The sequence below is a fragment of the Syzygium oleosum genome, unplaced genomic scaffold (genome assembly GCF_021117445.2).
Source record: "Syzygium oleosum isolate NSW1041296 unplaced genomic scaffold, Sole_v2.1 Sole_v2.51, whole genome shotgun sequence".
Lineage (NCBI taxonomy): Eukaryota > Viridiplantae > Streptophyta > Magnoliopsida > Myrtales > Myrtaceae > Syzygium > Syzygium oleosum.
In genome coordinates this window covers 717619-736654 of record NW_026607535.1, presented here as the reverse complement: position 1 = coordinate 736654, position 19036 = coordinate 717619, and the positions used below count along the sequence as shown (strand labels likewise).

The following is a 19036-nucleotide window of genomic DNA, read 5'->3' as shown; positions in this document are numbered from 1 at the left end:
ATTAAAAATTTCAAATCGGTATATATATGTGATAAATTTACTATAAATTAATTTTTTTATCACAAAAAACCAAAACTGATGCTTTTGTGTCAAAATTATCCCCCGTTAGTTTCCATTAAATAAGATTAATATCACGAAAAACCACACATTATTACACCGGTTTTAATCAAAGGGTAAAATCATAAATTAATATACCCGTCAATTATCACGTGTCATCAAACTCTGTAATTTGACTGTAAAATTTAACAGAAACTAACGGAAGGTAAATTTATCACGGGTGTACCGAGTTTAAGGTAAATTTGTTACATATGTATAATTTTGTGATTTGTCATGGTATTAACCCTAAAAAAAACAAACTCGAATATTCTAGGCTTTTGTGGGCCGGGCCCAGGAAAAACCGGCCCAGAAACTTGGGGTGGTGAGCTGATAATCGTGTTTGTCCTTTCTTCTCTCTTGGAGGGTGCCGTCCAGTAGAGGTCATCTTCTTCTTACTTTTTTCGAAAAGGGGCAGAAAGTTTCAGGAAAACACCAAACACTCACCGTGTTCCTCCTCCGGTCAGATTCAACCAGGACTAGGCTTGAAATTGATATGGGCAACGCAACAAATAGGGCTCGGCCGAAATTTGGTCACAATGAGCCTTTAGCCTTCGCTGGTGCAATAACTGTTTCTAATTCCCACCTTGTAAAGCAAAGGTTAGAGGCCAGTCCTTATACACACCTATTGCAACTCAAGGTTCTCTTGCTCTGCATTAACGAATTTGAAGAAGAAATCAGTCTGCGATCACAAGCTAGGCTTCCCATCCATACGTACCCGTGCACACCCACAGAAGCATAGCAGGATGAACGAACGATGGAGCGTGGTCATGACAAGCTCAACCCAACGAGGGGTCCGAATCGTGATACATATGAACATTAAAGCTGCCAATCGGGCATGAATCTGCAATGATGCACTACCGCTCCACAATAATACTCCGGTGACGACGTCGGTCATCATTTGAATCAATCGCCAAATTTTCATGATAAAGTTGACTTCCAAGTTCTGAAGCTTAAGCCCTTTTTTTTTTTATGAAAAATGATCAATCTACAATCAAATCGCAATCACAATTACATTCCAAATTTTTGAATGCAGAGCCATCTGTTACAAGCAACCACACTACTCAGAAGATGTCACGGATACCAGAGAGAAAGAGAGAGAGAGAGAAGAGCAGCCTTTTTAAACCCAATTTCCGCGATTTAAAAATTATGCGGACATCACTGGAGCCGATGAGAAAAAACCAATCGATCCAGCATACGTCAATCCAGATCCAAGAATTCCATTCTTTTCCTCATGGTGCCTTTGAGGTCCGAAGCTTCCCTTTCAGCCTTCTGTGCCTACAGTTACAAAAACCAGACGCAATTATCCTCATGGATATCACAAATTATTGAAACAAGATCGCAAGGAAATTTCATACAAAATGACGTATCCCGCCTATCTAAGTGCATTTCCCTAGTATGAACAGTAACATGCCAATGCGGGTAAACTTCGCTATAACACGTAAGAACACCGAAGACCAAATCTTTCCATCTCTACAGCGGTTTCGCCGACCAAAAAAACCTCTCTACTTCTACTTTAATTTATATTAGACTGCTATTGGAAGAAACAGTTCAAGTCTACCTGCCATTTTGACAATTATGAACTGTCTTATAAAAACTCTTGGAAATACTGGCTTTTGGTTAAGGAAAGAAAACCAGCAGGATGTTCACTTAAAGTCAGTGACAGAACTAGGCCTGAAGCAATCCTTGTGTACTGAAGTCGCCACACAATTTTATGAACCCAAAGGAAAAAAAATAGTGTGACAATAGATCCATTCCCACATTGAATACCTTAATGAATGACAGCAGATCCCAAATGAGAAACAACCCTTTCTCAATCTTAAAAGTCTTAAAAAATTCCACATGCTTACCCTTCTAATCTCTGGTACTGGGACACGAGTCATATGTGGGGGGAGTTCCTCTTTCTCTAAGTCCTAGTAAAACAATAGCAAAAACTTAAAAGCATGAAATAGAATACTCTACAGGATAGAAAGAATCACTGCATATTTCTCCTACCAGCTCGCCAATTAAAACAACATTCTCCCCACGAATTATATATAGACCTAAAGGAATGTCACAGTATAGATCACCAACAATGACTCTCTCACATGCACCTTCAAGAACAGCATTTGCTGCATGAAAGAAATCATTTTGTCAAAAGAATATACCATAAGACATCTCAACCCAAGATCATAATAGCACCATAAACATGAGAAACAAACTTAAAAATCTACCAAATTGGTCAAACGAACGAAGTATCCCCAAGAGCTTCCGTCCATCCCTCAGCAACACAAGAAGTTTTTCTGTGGAAGATATACCGCCAAGTGAGCACCAAAAAAAAAAGCTTCCCCCCATATAGACTATCTCATACTCATATCTCAAGCAAAGTAAGCTTGACTACCAAAATGACACTCAAAAACAATGACTTAATACATCTCCACGTGACATATTCAGACACGTTAGCAAACTCCCATAAACTTTTCATAGTTCTTGAAGTAATTTAATATTTATAACATGGTTGTTAGGATCGTGATCTAGTCAAAACAAAAGAGGGGATCCAAGTCATTGGTAGGATCTTAACTTATTAGGATCTTTATATGATCCCAATCCAAAGTGTAATTTGGTACCATCCTACTGATCCAATTTTTATATCTTTCAATTATGTTGATATTTCATGTGATAGAAATATTAAGATTTGTTTAATTCTAGTTTAGAGATGACTTAACCCTCAAAGTCACAATCTTTAGAGTTTTGATCTCAAAGGTCATCATAATCAGGAAATTTCAAACAAAAATTCCAAATTCATATTTTTTGTCTAGATTTTTAAGATGTTATGATCCTAGCTGTCAATTCCCTCATACAACCCATCTGTCCTAAGCAGGTAAGCAGGATCCCAATTATAACAACCTTAATCATAACAAGCACAATATTGACTAATTATCAGGAAAAACCTACACTTGAAGGGTTTTTAATTTTCTATCTTAAATTTTAAAAACTCTCAATTCTACAGTAAATTTCAAGATCAGTCTCAAATATACCCCACCAAGATCAAGCAGTTTGTGCCACCAGTGAATGGCAGTGCAACATTTAACAAGGTGTTGCTATGCTGTGGCACTAATATGGTGCAAAATCCTTCAACTACATAGAACTTTAAATTATTACATGAACACATCAGCAAAAACAGAAATTGCCACATCAACTAGAAGGAAAGAATGAAAGGCAAGTACTGTGACTAATGACCTGGATACTCACAATCAATACCTATCCGACTCTATTTATCAATGGCATAAACAAGTTTACATATGTTTTGCTTTTCATAATATTTCTTGGTCGGGAGAATAGAAGGTTGGGATAGAGTTTGAAAATCTCAAGGCTAAGGCTTTTTAGATGATTAAGATGAAGACAATGATGATGACTAGGACGACTTAAACGGCAAAAATAAAGAATTTCTCAGGCATCTTAACACAGCAACAGATTAATATGAAGTATAATTATGTGTTTGCCAGATTTGGAAAAGCACGAGCTTGCATTGAAAACGCGAAAGTCACATGAACCAATTTTCGAACGTGTGGTTGCTCACTCATCTGAGTCAACTTGTCTTTTCTCTTTGGGAAAAATAGCTCATCCTATCATTTTTTTCAGGCAAAGCATTTCTTCCACACCACATTTAATAACTCAATATCAAGTAAAAGTCAACTCTCAACTCAGACATCCTCCTCTCACTCTGGTCTTGCTTTAAGACCTCAACCTTATAAATCACTTGAAGCATCATTATAAGAAGTTTTAGACAACAGACACAGTCGCGATAGATAAATAGCATCTTGGCAAATATACAAAGAAAGGACAATCCCAGAATACACCAAGCTCAAAAGGCATTCTTACTGAACCTAATAAGTGCTACTTAGTCACTAAAATTCAGCCTTAAGACATGCAAGCAGTAGGCAATTGGCCAACATGCAATGATATCAAGCGAGAATCACAATTACACAAGGCTTAATTGGAGGAAAAGCTTACTGTCAAGATAGCTGGCGAGGGAAGTAGATAGATAGACATCTTCAGGGCCTGCCCAAGACATTATACTGCTCAAAACTTTTTCGGTATAACAAAAACTTTCGCCGAAAAAAGTCCACCCAATTGCCAATCGACAAATGGCATCAGCAGCCCAGATTACTCCTGTTCAATCCCGCCAAAACCACACCCACTCTCTTCAACCTAAAGAGACTACCAAAGTATCAATTCCAAACTATCTAAAGGCCTCAGATTTAGCCCCTTCAAAACCCTAATCCAAAAATTCTATCTACTCTGAGAATAGAAAAACCCAATTCACGAGCTTTCAAGTAGAAGCTTTCTCCTCCTTCTCCGCCAGACTAGAAAAAAGATCCCGATTTCCGATCCAATTCGAAAACCCAATGCCTTCGTTACCAAATCAAGAAACGTCAACGGAGACAAAACGGATAATTTAGCCCAGCTATCACTTCCGAGTGCGTGGGGAACCTCGAATTGGGGCAAGAAAAAGGGCACACCCAGATCCAACCGCACCGCAATTTTGATGAGCTAGAACTTGGGGAAAGGAAAAGTGCGAGAGCGACCGAGAGAAGCAGGAGAAACGAGTGAGAAGACGCTGAAGGCGGTGAGAACTGAGAAAGCGGGGGGGGTGGGGGTGAGGACGTGGGAGTCCTTCTGATGACGATGAGAAGAGAACTCCGTTGGAGTGAGATTGGTGAGGGATGGCACGAAGGTCAAAGCTTGTAGCTTTGAGGAGTCACCCAGAAGCGAGAATCAGGTGTGGTCTTCTCCTCTAGCGTTTTGAGGAGACATCTCCGGGGGACTGGGGGACTGGGGCCTATGGCCCATGGCAATCATAACCGTCGATTGAGTAGGATTCGTATATAAAAGACTCACGTGATCAACGATTGTGATGAATTTGACAGGTCATCTTATGTCGAGGAGTAATTTGGCAAACAGAGAGAAACTTTTGACGAGTAATTCACTTTCGATCAATAAACTTCAATATATTTTACAACTAATCATTTGCATTAGCGGACTTTAGCTTTCATTAATGTTATACTAGATTAGTATTTCTTTGCATTTTATGTATTCTTATCGAAATTTGACTCACTTCTTGATAAAGTGCTGATGCGACAATCATATGGCATTGGCTTACAATTCAAGTTAGCTCAAAGTGGGACAAAAAACAAAAAACGTGGTATCTACTTAGACTTCATGAGACATGACAGCCATGTCGGTATCTTATACAAAAACTGGTGTCAAAACACATTATTGCAAAGGACGAATATTTAATATATTGGGCGATTAAAATCAAGTTCAATGACTTCGTCATAAGAGATACATCGAAACTTAGTGACTACAAGTGCAATTCACTCAAATTACACTTACCAAACAAAAGTTATTTTTTTTTTGTCTGTCCTATCTCTAACTCTCATCAGTGTCTAACTTTTGCTTTGCCTCTTGCAAAGCGCGGAAGTCGAACTCTACACCTGTGATACTAGCGTCCCCACCCCCCGAGTTCAAGTTGGCTGCTAAGCTCCTGCCTCCCGGGTTAAGGTTTTCCTTTGAAAATTAGTTTTAACTAATCATAGAAAAAATTTAAATGAGGTGAAGGTATGTTTTTAATAATTTGAGGTGCTCAATAGTAGACTTATGCACACTAAGTAACAGCTAATCATGAAACAAAACTTGAATCCCAAATATGAAAACAGTTCAAGCAAATTACTTCTAGAATGGTGTGTCCTTGAAAGCTATCCAAGAAGAGGAAAGGGAGGCATGTCCTTCAAACTGGCGGGTGCCTAATTTTTGCAGTGCTGTTAGGAGTAACAGTGTTGGTGGTCATTAGTATCCTTGGCACACTTTCAGAATGAGAGTCTTCTACTTCAAACTCCTTCCAAGAATTCTCTTCCAGTCGTGTCCTATGAAAGCCCTTTTGAAAGCTACAGGTGAATTTCGAGGTAAATTTTGGTCAGGGTCATTGTGCCCAGTCGAGCTTTGTTCAGGAATGTGCCAACCATCTTGGCCACAATTTGGAGGTCGTTATTTATGGAGTTTTGATCGTTGGAAGCTTGGAAAAGGATTGAGTATGGAATGAAAGACGTGATGAGACGAAGAATACGAGTCTTCACTTCAGAGACTGAGAGCATTGCCATCGATATCACACTCGTGGGATTATGTCTATCATCATAGTGAAATGGCTATAGTTCGTTCTGGTCTTAAGCCGATTAGTATTCTCCTTGATGAGGACATGATGGTACGTGCCGGTGATTTCTGGTTGGTCAGAATTGATAGCAGACACAACACATTTTGTATCAATCGAACAAGTTCTATTGTGAAAAGAAATGAATGAACGAGAGAAGGAAAAACTCTGGCAAAACAAGAGTAATGAAACTGGCATACTTTAGAAATAGCAGTTTTGGAGATCCATTCCCCATTAGAGAAACACAACTAGCACAGATCGCATGATCAGAATTGGGATAGACTACTTATGCTAAACCATTACTTATTCATTTTTTTCTTCAAAAACAGAGCATTTCCTTATTTAAGCTGAATCTGAAAGAGATACTGGGCTTGACAGCAACATCTCTCATCTCCAACTGTCTCGCACAACTTCCGCAACGCGTAGTGATTCCTAGTGAAGCTGTAGAAAGAAACCAAGCACTCCTCTGAGTTAGAAAGCCTGGACAAAAGCTAGGATTTGCAAGGGGAACAGATAAATTTCCAACAAAAAAGCAGACAGATTAGGATTTACGTGAAGGAAACCCCACAATGTTACTGCGTTAAAATAAAGTCCTTAGAACAATTATTCATTCATTCGAAAAGGTTGATCATGGATATCAATTGAAAATAGCCGATGGTTAATTAATTTGTATTCGTCTAAATGAGCTTCATACCGATAAAAAAACTGAATATTTGTTCACACTGATTTAATAAAATATCATAGCAATGCTCGAGATTGTGCATCATGGACCACATGCTAGTGCAATATCTGTGAGGATGAGGAATGATAAATCAACTATTATCTCCTTACAGAATCGACTGCTTCTGTCCTGTTATACATTTTCAAAGTCCAATTCTGATTCTTTTATACTGCCTGACTTTCCCGCACTTCATAGGGTCAAGTTTCGTCCATGTTCTCAAACTCGAGACAAGTTTTAACGATATTACATGAAGGTCCGTGCACAGCGGGGCATATGGTAGCTTATTACGGGTACAGACAAGAAAAGACGATCAACTATTACCTTCTATTGAAAATGCACGATTGATTCTATATTCTGCTTCACATTTTCCATGTATGTTTGCACTAGCATAAGCAAAACTAAATATTTAAAACAAGGGAGAGGATAAGAAGTTATCATATCACCTGTGATAATTCATCTTGTTCACGTAAACCCAGTGCAAAAAGCTTTTCCCTAATCTTTTGCAGTTGATTTGCAACACCGTTGATGCTCATCCGTCCTCTAGGCACTTCATTGGAACAAGCGACTCCAATATTATATACCATAACCAAACACTCTTGAAATATGTCATTGCTTTCGAAGAGCCAATGTTGAGGACTATCGGGGTCAAAACGACTCTCTCTTTCTAGAAGCAGAATCCGATCCGTAACTTCTAACACTCGTTCAGGCAAAGCCGCCTCGACAAAACTATGAAGAGTCAAATTGTCTCTGAATCTATTGTCGGTGGGACTCAATCCTGTGAACATCTCTAGCAAGACGATGCCGTAACTGTAGACATCACCTTCTCTTGAGACCTCGCATCCCATTGCATACTCTGCCACATATTTTGACCATAGGGGAGATGAAAATAAGAGTGTTGATCATCAAAAAGAACATGGAGCTCATATCATTAGAATAGAAAGTAGAGAGATTACCTGGTGGAGCATAACCAATTGTCCCTCTAAAACCCACTGAGCTCATCTGATTAGCTACAGTATCAAGGGATGATCCAAGAAGGAATTTGGCCAATCCAAAGTCACCAACATGTGCTACCATCTCATCATCTAAGAGGATATTGCTTGGCTTTAGATCACAATGAAGAATGGGGAAGTGGCACTGGCGATGAAGATAATCCAGTGCAGAAGCAACACCAATAGCAATACTTATCCTCCGAATGAAATTCAACTTTTTCGAAAGCTCATTCTTGTGAGATGATGTTGTGTTTGGGTGTAGCCACCGTTCTAGGCTTCCATTGCCCATGAATTCATAGACTAAGGCCTTAAATTCATATCCTTGATAATCAATACTCGAGCAAACTGTCAATATCTTCAGAAGATTTCGATGTTTAATGTTTTTTAATGCTTCGCACTCGACTATGAAGCTCTTCAAAGCACCGTGACGGACTAAATGAAGCACCTTCACGGCAACAAGAGTTCCGCCGTCCTCGAGAATCCCCCTATAAACAGAACCAAAACTTCCAACACCAATCAAATTCGTTGAAGAAAATCCGTCAGTTGCTTTTAGGAGTGTTCCATAAGAAACGTTCGGAGGTGAACCATCCATCGAACTTGGAATTGGTTCATTTACTTTCTTCTTCAACCGACAATGATAGATAAAAGCAAGAATAACAGCTACTACAAGAACTCCAAAAACAAGAGAAGCAGACAATATCACTATATTGATTTTTCTGCGCTTGGAGCTTTTGGAGATGCAGTCGGGGAGGTGAAATTCTGGCAGTCCGCCACAGAGCTTATTGTTCCCAATAATAAAAATAGCGGTAGCATTCTTAAAGACTCCTTCACATGGTAGCATGCCTTCAAACTTATTGTACGATAAATTCAAAAGTTTTAAGGAACGAAATACCGATAAGAATTCTGGAATCTGACCCGACAAATTATTGCGTGAAAGATCTAGTTCTTCAATGCCTCCTAATAATTTGATTGATTGAGGAATCGACCCATGGAAGAAGTTGCCCTCCAACCTTAGCGATGTCAATGAAGTGCAATCACCTAAACTACTAGGGATTCCACCAATCAACAAATTGTCCGAGATGTCCAACGCAGTCAAAGCTCTCAACTTGCCAACTTCTGTGGGTAGAACCCCAGTCAGATGGTTTTGAGACAAGTTCAAAATGATCGCTAATGATGAGAGACCGAAGAGTTGTGGGGGTATAGCACCACTGAGATTACTATTCGACAGATCAAGCCATTGAAGAGATCGGCAATTAGATAGGTGCGACGGAATTGTTCCGTGAAAGTTGTTCCTAGAAAGGTATAGTATAATCAACTTGGTTAGACTTCCCAAAGATGATGGTATAGTCCCTGCCAGGTTGTTATCACCTAGCACAAGTATCGCTAGATTTCGTAGATTCCCCAAATTTGAGGGGACAGCACCTGAAAGTTGATTGTGACTCATAAACAATCTTTCCAGGTTGACCAAATTCCCGATTTCTTCTGGAATTTCACCAAATATTTGATTGTCCGATACAGAAAATATTGTGAGAGTGGTGGATAAATTACCTATGCATTTAGGTAATACCCCACCAAACTCATTCTGGTGAATATCCACGTCGTCTAACTTGGTGCTGTTAGTTAACGAGCAAAGGAAGCTCAAGTCTTCAGGTTTTCCCCTTCCAAGCTGATTTTCATGGATGCGAAACCAACGAAGCTTATACAAATTTTCCAAAGAAGGTACTTTCCCAGAAAATATGTTCATATCAAGTTGAAGCACTTGTAGTTTCGTGCAATTTGATACCGATGGAGGAATCGGCCCCTCAATTTGGTTCTCGAAAACACTTAAAAAATCAAGGTCTAGGAGTTTGAGGCATATGCCTACAGGAAGAGTCCCATGTATCCGGTTGTCTCCAACATCAAAGACAATTAGCGAAGAGAGATTGAGTAGCGAAGATGGAATTGTACCTGACAATCTGTTTCTTCCGAAGGCAATCCATTGCAAGTTTGTCAGGTGGCCTAGAACTTGGGGAATGCTCCCGCCCAAGTTGTTTAGGGCTAAAAGAAGCACCTCTAGTGAAGATAAGTTCCCAATGGTGGAAGGCACACTCCCGGTTAGATTATTATCATACAAATCCAATTGCCGTAGCTTCGGGAATGAACCGAGCTCTCCAGGAATTTCTCCGGTTAGTTTGTTGACCCCAAGCCTGAGGAGGACCAAGGCCAAGCAACCCGATATGTTTCTGGGAACTTCCCCAACCAATGAATTGTTGTGCAATCGTAGAATACGTAGGCGGCGCAACTGGCCGACTTGCGGAGGGATTACATGATCGAGACTATTGTTTTGGAGCCGCAATTCCCTTATGAAGCTGAGGTTTCCGATATGAGGAGAGATTGGCCCGGAGAGTCCTTGTGATGACAAGTCCAAGACCGTGACCCTCTGGTGCCTCCGGCCACACGTAATGCCATACCATTGGCAAAACCCAATGCTATGGTTCCATGAGTTAAGCACGCCAAAAGGATCTGCGGTTATGCCGGCCTTAAATGCGAGCAGGGCATGTTTGTCTGTTTCATTGGTGGTGGAGGAGACCTGGTACAAGCACAGAGCAAGAGCAATACCGAGAAGCAAGTGGCATGATTGAAACGCAGCAAAACTAATGCTTACGAGCTTCATTACTCAAAGCCCAAGGAAGGCAAGAAGAAACAAGAGGCAGGATCAGTGCCAACGGAAACTGTCAAGAGATCTATAACAAGGTGTGCATTTTTTAGGACGGCTGTTTTGAAGCGCTTTTCTTCTTCATTTACTTCTGTTTCTTTTGTTAACAGCAAACAAGTCAGAAAAGTGAGTATCTTGACTCACTAGTCACAGATCACCATCAGCGTGTACCGCGTGGGCGGAATTCTTTCTTCGACCCGGTCCAATCCGGGTCCCGCACGAATAAAGCACTTCACCTTCAAATCTAAATATATCTCGTACATGCTGCCTTTGGAAAAAAGTAGCCGTTATAGTCAATAAATTTCGTCCACTTAATACTTTTGAACCATAATTAGTTTCCATAGAATTGTTTGAAATGAAAAAATGTTGTTATGGTCGGTGGATTTTGTTATTATAGCATAATTTGACCTAATTTTTGCAACGAAAATGTTATTCTCTTTAGGCAATGCATTTATATGATTTTCTCTCTCTGGTGGAGAAGTTGTTCCTAGTCGCTTTAATCCTCAACCATTAATATCAATGGGTTAAGGGAAAATGCATAGAAAGATGCACAAACAAACTTGATTTAGTTTTAAATTATAGTATGCTTACGTAATCTACAATATTTAATAAGATGACTTTATACCAAACACATTAACCATGAAAAGACACTATTTCATAGCATCAACGACACTAGATCCAAAGTAAGAAATATGATCGTGCAGGTTGTCAATATAGGCGATTCTATTTTCTTTAGGAATCCTGATCAACATCAACTTGTTCTTTCCAAATTGCTCTTCGTTAGACGTCACCCATATATCCATTAATTTGGTCAAAATAGGTGTCAATAGAAAACTACAGAATTATAACATCATAAAACGGGTAATCCTTTATTTTCAGTGTCGCTTTCACTTTTTGAAATGAGTAAATCTTCATTACATTTAGAAAAAAAAATTTAAAAACAAAAGATACATACCTTAGCCTTAATCTTCACTATCTTCATAATCCATGGAAAAAGTAGCAAAAATTCAGCCATTTAAAAGATATGAAAAATTTAATATATATATATAGACACATGTATGATACACTTGTTCTACCTTAGGACCTTGCAAAGGAATTGTTTACAAAATAACATTTTTTAACAGATTAGCAACTTAGATCGAACTTTTAAGAACATTTGTTATCAGTGGTTTAATACTATAAAATAGAATTTCCAGAACGATGATATTGCTTAATGAATATCAAGACATTGATTTATGTGATTTCATTGCAAATGAAATTTACAGTTGTCATCTCAAGTCTTTTTTCCTGCATTTGTTATAATGCCAATACATAAATGGACAAACTTCTCTACAACTTATTTAGTAAAAAGAATCATAATAAGACAGAGAAAAGATTACCATGGTCACTAGGTTGGGCAATCTGCACGGGAAATTGCAATCATTTTGAGACAAAGAGGGAGAGAGAATAAATGTGTGTTGTTGAAGCAAATGACAAGGAATTGAGATGTACAACCACCGCAATGGATAAAATTGATCAGAAACTAGTACCATACTATTAAGTAACCATCAAAAAGAAAATAAAAGAAAAATAAAGGTATATGTACAGGACATTAGGAAGATGTTTATCCCATAAAATCAAAATATAGTACTCACATGAGGAAGAAGCTGTGTGGATCTCCAAAGCTTGAAAATCGGGAGCTGAGCACACAATATACCTATTTTAATAAGGATTTAACACCCAGTTAAAGAAAGTCTATCAATTTCAATGTAAGTTTGGAAAAGTATGGCAATAATTGTCACCTATTTTGGCTGTTTTTTTTCTTCATATGAAATAATTATTTAATTTTAAATTACGAATTTAATAGCTTATGGGCTACTTTGGGACGTATACTAGTTTATAAGGAAAAACGATAGTGTGCCACACACCGAGGTCCACTTTCTAACTTTCCAAGTCTTTAAAGTCAATGTGAAAAGGAGAAATTAGAAAAGTTGGAAAGAGACTTCTACTTTTTGGACAATTTTCGTCACTTGTCAGCATGGAAACATTTGGACGTAGGATTCATGAAGGATTTGCGTGTCATTTAACTTATGAGGATCAACAGTGTATCGGGTCTGGATAATTTATTTTCCTTGGGGAATTGACATTAGTTTATAAGGTAAGATTACTCTTTCTCTCTCCAACCAGATAAAATATTGTACTTAATATACAAGGAGATAAATGAAAGTTAGGCATCATCATAGATTATATTGTTTACATATATTGAAATTTGTACCGAGTTCCTCGAAAAAATTAGGCCCCTACAACCCCTTAGACCTTTCTACAATGCCATGGGCAAAAATCATTGCAAAATCATTGAGCTCATTACAAGAGATTGAATGACTGATGATGATTGTTAGACATTGATTGATAATTATTATCAATAATCGGATCAACGGTCGCATCTAATTGAGCCCGATAACTTTGTTATGAATTAACTCGCGACATGGTAAAAATGCCCATAAATTAATGTTACTTGCACAAGACATTTAGATGTAGATCTATTCTTCTATAGCTAATAAATCTTCATCCTAACGATAATCTATATATATATATAAACCAACATCAAGTACATATATATTTAGTCCGTGAGAATTGTCAAAATTGCCACCTTCATTGTCGTGTAAGAGAAAGAAAACAATGATGGGAAAAGGAGATGATTGGAAACAACATCCGAATGAAAATAAGAAAAGCGAGCTTTCGTTAAATCTCACGGAATGTAAATATTTTTCGTTTTCATTCTTTCTTAGCCTAAAATGAAAATATGATTTCCAGTATCTCCATTCTCATCGAATTTTTTTCCACCAACCGAATATATATTAAAAAATAAAAAAAAATTTACGTCTTCACTTTTTTTTTTTGTGAAACCGCAATAGAAAAAGTTTTCAAAACTAACACAATCCTGTCAATGTAAAATTAAAAAGAAAGAAGATAGGGACTAAAACTTTAAGTTTCTACGGGAAAAGAGCCGTTAGCAGCGGTCAAAAAGATGGAAAATAAAAGTTCCCATAATATAATTTGTACGGGTGTCCTACCATAACTTTTTCAGATGTGATTATTGACTAATGTCCAGTCCATAGTGAATCACACGCATTATTTACGCAAGACTTTTTCGAGTGTATGATTATTATAATCATATGGGAAGACCATTAATTTCAAGGTTGTTGCTGAGTTGCTCTTCCTTTGACCAATCTAAGGAAAAGTTAAAGAAAGAGATTCCAAAAGACATGCAAGCACTAGGCTCGTGTTGTTGATTTACATGTGTTTCACTTGAAATCCTTTTAAGACGTCTAATTTGGAAAGCGTTTACACAGTTTAATTGAGAAAGGTCCATAGAAAGAGAACACAAAGTATCATCGACTCTCCTTCACGTCCACGTTAATAGATTACACACTGGAATATGATGGTATTTAAGATTTTCCACCATACTTGAATATTAATTGCTAGTCTCCGTTGACCTTATATATTATCTACGGGAACACATCAAATTAAGTCCTCGAGCTGTTCACTTCCAAAACCCGTCCTTTCTTATTCATATAGCATAATTTAGCTGCTTTTCGCCATACTTTAACCATTAATGGGTTAATTGATTATCGAAGAAAAAGAATCGTTGAGTAGTGATATTTACTAGCGATTAATATGCTCCGATGGACATCTTTCGGGATAAAATAAACTTTTGTCTCCAAGGTGCTGAAATGTACACATATCGATACTTCTGAAAATATAAAAAAGAAAAGCCCCATAAACTGTCTTCAGAATCGAGTTTGTCTTTCGACATCTTCGAGAATGGCACTATAAGGGCACTGTCACCTTGTGATTTTAATGCGGCAGCGGATGAACGCAGTTCGACATTTCCAAGACGATGTCTGAAACCAAGGATTGACAGAACAATGGATTAGTAAACCTTTTTACGATTCTGTCATTCGTCAAGCATATATGGCTCTGTTTGATTCAGGAATGTGGACAAGTCCTTTGATTTTCAGCAAACATGTTTGACCGAAGTGGTCCCTGAATTGTCAAGGAAAGTCTCTGCCGATCAAGACAGTTTTTGATTAAAGCATGCATGCAGCGTGTTGGAAATGGCAGCACCCCAATGAACAAGTAAGCTAGGAGTGGCTGTAATACCAAGATTACAAAGTAGGTCAAATCACTCCTCTTTGTAATGCAACTAGACCCATTTGCTTCCAACTCTAATTCCTTCCCCGTTCTTTTTCTTCCGCTACTGATTTTGGCTTGCGTTTATACTCCCAGTATTCATTGATCAAATGATGCTTGAGATGCATATTGCGGGTAGATTTTTCTTGTGAATGATTTGACTTCATTTAACGATTTTTATATGCAGAAGAGAATGAAATTGCACTAGATAACCATGATTACAAGTGTTTTCTTGTGGACCGTTGACAGTTGCTTGGAGTTTGGATTCTCCAGTAGTAGCAAAGTGGTCTTTCATCCTTAGCAGCGTGGAAGTAAAGAATGCGACATGTGCACAAGTATTGGAACAATCCCTAATTGTGAAATCAGATACACACGATAACATCGCCAGAATTGAGTAAGACTAATTCTACTAAACCATTGTTGTACCACCCCTAACATTGAAATTAACCTTCGAGATATTCTACACGAGAAAGCTGAATCCAAAAACTGCCTGTGTCCCAAAAGAGATAAACATTGCTCATTTAGGAAGCTTGTAATTGACTTAACTTTGCTTTGCTGCAACATTACCGATATCCAATTATTTCGTACATCAAATTGGGGATTGACATTGGAGAGAAATTCCTAATCAAGCTGTAGAAACCAAACTCTCCTCTGAATTAGGAAACCTATGAGCAAAGAAAGGGTGAAATATAAATTTCCAATAAGAAAGGAGAGTAGTTAGGATTTAACAAGAATGAAACCCCACACATGTCACTTCTTTTCTTTTCGTTAGAAATTTACACAATGACCATAGTGAGATCAAAGAAAATCTGAGAACAACTATTTATACAGTGAAGAAGCTTTATCGTGGATATTACTTTTCAGAGTTCCCATAGGCCACAGTTGATTGATTTTGTCCTTCTAAATCGGTACCAATACCAACCAAAGAACTTTATGACTAAGATTGACTCGGAAAAATCAAAGCAATGCTCAAGACCTGTTCATCACGGGCCTTATGCTGGTGCGATATCACTATTGATGAAGAATTGTAATCAACTACGATCTTCTTACGGAACTGATCGTTTCTCTCCGGTTATGCTTTTTCCGTGCCTGCCTTCCCTCACAAACAATACTAAACTATGCAATGGCCAGAGTGAGAAAAGTTCACTAATTATCATATCAGCTGCGGCGGTTCATCTTGTCCATATAAACCCAAAGCAAAGAGTTTCTCCCTAATCATTCGCAGCTGATTTGCAATTGCGCTAATGCTCATGAATCTTCCGGGCACTTCGATGGAAGAAGCAACTCCAATATCATAAACCACGACCAAAAGCTCTTGAAATATGCCGTAACTTTTGGAAAGCCATTGCTGAGAACTATATAGTGGTCTAAATGACCGACTCTCTCTCTCGTGACACAAAATATGGTCCATCATTCCCTGCACTCATTTAGGCAAAACTACCGCAACAAAACTATGAAGAGTCAAATTTTCTCCCAATGTGTCATCAATGCAACACAATCCGTGAACATCTCACGCAATAAAATGCCGTAACTATAGACATTGCTTCTCTTGGGACCTTGCACCTAATTGCATATTCTGCGACACATTTAGATCATAGTGTAGATGAAATTAGGGGTGCGGATCATCAAAAATTAATTATTGGGCAGCGGTTAGGGAGGATGTTCTGCAACAAGATTAAGGAAGGAGAGAGAGAAAGAGAGAGAGAGAAGATATGAAGCTAAAGCAAGCGCGTGAATGTGAATGTCTAGCATATGCGGACGAGCTTCTATTTCTCTCGCACCTGCTCTCACCAGTACTCATGTATGGTATTGTACACAACAATTTGCACTTCCAAGTAACTGCATTTTGACAAACTGTCCCCCAATAATAGCTCTTCGGCTTCTTTTCCTTTCTTTGTTTTTGGAGAATGTCCAATTTTGTTAAGACAGACTGGGTAGTCTTTTTCTGACAAGGTGAAAACTCAAATTAAGAAGCTCTGAGATAGAAGAATAACAGTGGTTGGAAACATAGCCATAGCCAAGAAAGAGGGTGTGAGAAATGCTCAGCAGGGAAGGCTCTGGCATAGCATTGACTACTGAGTGAGAGGTTGCTTCACAGACAGAATTGTGACAATTTCGCAAGGGATGAGGTGAAATTCTGTTTATTACCACTGCGCCGGTCACATTTCCACTTTGATTATGTATTCACTCCACCTTCACTTGTATCAGTCGTTAAAACTATCAGTCTTCAAAGTAATCACATCCAACATTAAGCCGTTTCAGGTTCTATATATTGTCTAATGAAACAAGAGACCTTTTAAAACACTTTTCTCCTGCGATCAAAATGACTTTTCCATTCACACACTTGGGGGGAACAAAACTTTATTCCAAACATGGTTTCTGCGATCCGCATGCAGTCCTCCTGTGAGAAACTATACATCACTATCGACTATGATACACACAAGAAGAGAAAATTCACACAATCACCACCATGACACAACACAGATCTCTATAAAGCCTATCATTAGACAGCACATGAAAATTTATGTAAGCTGAAAGCAACGTAAAGATGCCTCTGTATAATATTTCATCATATTTCTAAGTCAGGAGAATAGAAGGTTGGGATAGAGTTTGAAAAACTCAAGGCTGAGGCTTTTTATATGATTAAGATGAAGAGATGATGATGACTACGACGACTATAGGGGCAAAAATAAAGAATTTCTTAGGCATGTTAACATAGCAACAGATTTATATGAAGTATAATTATGTGTTTTGCCAGATTTGGAAAAGTACGAGCTTGCATTGAAAACGCGAAAGTCACATGAACCAATTTTCGAACATGTGGTTGCTCACTCATCTGAGTCAACTTGTCTTTTCTCTTTGGGAAAAATAGCTCATCCTGTCATTTTTTCAGGCAATGCATTTCTTCCACACCACATTTAATAACTCAATATCAAGTAAAAGTCAACTCTTAAGTCAGACATCCTCCTCTCACTCTGGTCTTGCTTTAAGACCTCAACATTATAAACTTTATAACTTTAGTTGCACCGAGTCAAATTATAAATCACTTGAAGCATCATTATAAGAAGTTTTAGACAACAGACACAGTCGCAATAGATAATAGCATCTTCGCAAACATACAAAGAAAGGACAATCCCAGAATACACCAAGCTCAAAAGGCATTCTTACTGAACCTAATACGTGGTCTTTAGTCACTAAAATTCAGCCTCAAGACATGCAAGCAAATAGTTAATTGGCCAAGATGCAATGATATCAAGTGAAAAACACGATCATACATGGCTATATTGGAACAAAAGCTTACTGTCAAGATAGCTGGCGAGCGAAGTAGATAGATAGACATCTTCAGGGCCTGCCCAAGACATTATACTGCTCAAAACTTTTTCGGTATATCAAAAAAATTTCACCGAAAAAAGTCCACCCAATTGCCAATCGACAAATGGCATCAGCAGCCCAGATTCCTCCTGTTCAATCCCGCCAAAACCACACCCACTCTCTTCAACCTAAACAGACCACCAAAGTATCAATTCCATAACTATCTAAAGGCCTCAGATTTGGCCCCTTCAAAAACCCTATTCCCAAAATTCTATCTACTCTGAGGATAGAAAAACCCAATTCACGAGCTTTCAAGCGGACGCTTTGTCCTCCTTCTCCGCTAGATTAGAAACGAAAAAAAGATCCTGATTTCCGACCCAATTCGAAGACCCAATGCCTTCGTTACCAAATCAAGAAACGCCAACGGAGACAGAACGGAGAATTTAGCCCAGCTATCACTTCCGTGGGTGTGGGGAACCTTCAATTGGGGCAAGAAAAGGGGCGCACCCAGATCCAACCGCACCGCAATATTGATGAGCTAGAACGTGGGGAATGGAAAAGTGCGAGGGTGACCGAGAGAAGCAGGAGAAGCGAGAGGGAAGACGCTGAAGGTGGTGGAAAGGGGGTAAGGACTTGGGAGTTGATCTTCTTCTTCTGATGAGAAGAGAACTCCGTTGGAGTGAGATTGGCGAGGGATGGCAAGAAGGTCAAAGCTTGTAACTTTGAGGTGTCACCGGATGGTGAGAGTCAGGTGTGGTCTTCCCTCTGGTGTTTTGAGGAGAAATCTCTCGGGCACTGGGGTCTATGGCCCAATGCAATCATAACCGTCGATTGAGTTGGATTCGCATATAAAACCCACGTCATCA

At 38.6% G+C, this 19036-nt stretch overlaps 2 protein-coding genes across 2 annotated transcripts; both read right to left on the bottom strand.

The window, feature by feature from the left end:
- Positions 1–1082: 1082 nt before the first annotated feature.
- LOC130136812 (sm-like protein LSM1B) lies at positions 1083–4704 on the bottom strand. The gene is made up of 5 exons (XM_056307172.1): positions 4087–4704; positions 2307–2375; positions 2089–2204; positions 1944–2006; positions 1083–1371 (listed from the first exon to the last, which is right to left on the bottom strand). Exons 1-5 carry the CDS (start codon positions 4145–4147, stop codon positions 1294–1296), a joined length of 387 nt encoding a protein of 128 aa, XP_056163147.1. The 5' UTR covers positions 4148–4704; the 3' UTR covers positions 1083–1293.
- A 2794-nt stretch (positions 4705–7498) lies between these two features.
- LOC130136822 (probable LRR receptor-like serine/threonine-protein kinase At3g47570) lies at positions 7499–10643 on the bottom strand. The gene has a single exon (XM_056307196.1). It carries the CDS (start codon positions 10641–10643, stop codon positions 7818–7820), a length of 2826 nt encoding a protein of 941 aa, XP_056163171.1. The 3' UTR covers positions 7499–7817.
- Between the last annotated feature and the right edge of the window lie 8393 nt (positions 10644–19036).

What these genes read in the sequence shown, in the direction of transcription:
- LOC130136812 (XM_056307172.1), bottom strand. Translation starts at nt 4,147, where the DNA reads ATGTCTTGGGCAGGCCCTGAAGATGTCTATCTATCTACTTCCCTCGCC. An exon ending in CCTCGCCAGCTATCTTGACA is followed by an intron (nt 2,376 to 4,086) that starts GTAAGCTTTTCC and finishes TATCTTCCACAG; the next exon opens with AAAAACTTCTTGTGTTGCTG. An exon ending in TCGTTCGTTTGACCAATTTG is followed by an intron (nt 2,205 to 2,306) that starts GTAGATTTTTAA and finishes TCTTTCATGCAG; the next exon opens with CAAATGCTGTTCTTGAAGGT.
- LOC130136822 (XM_056307196.1), bottom strand. Translation starts at nt 10,643, where the DNA reads ATGAAGCTCGTAAGCATTAGTTTTGCTGCGTTTCAATCATGCCACTTG.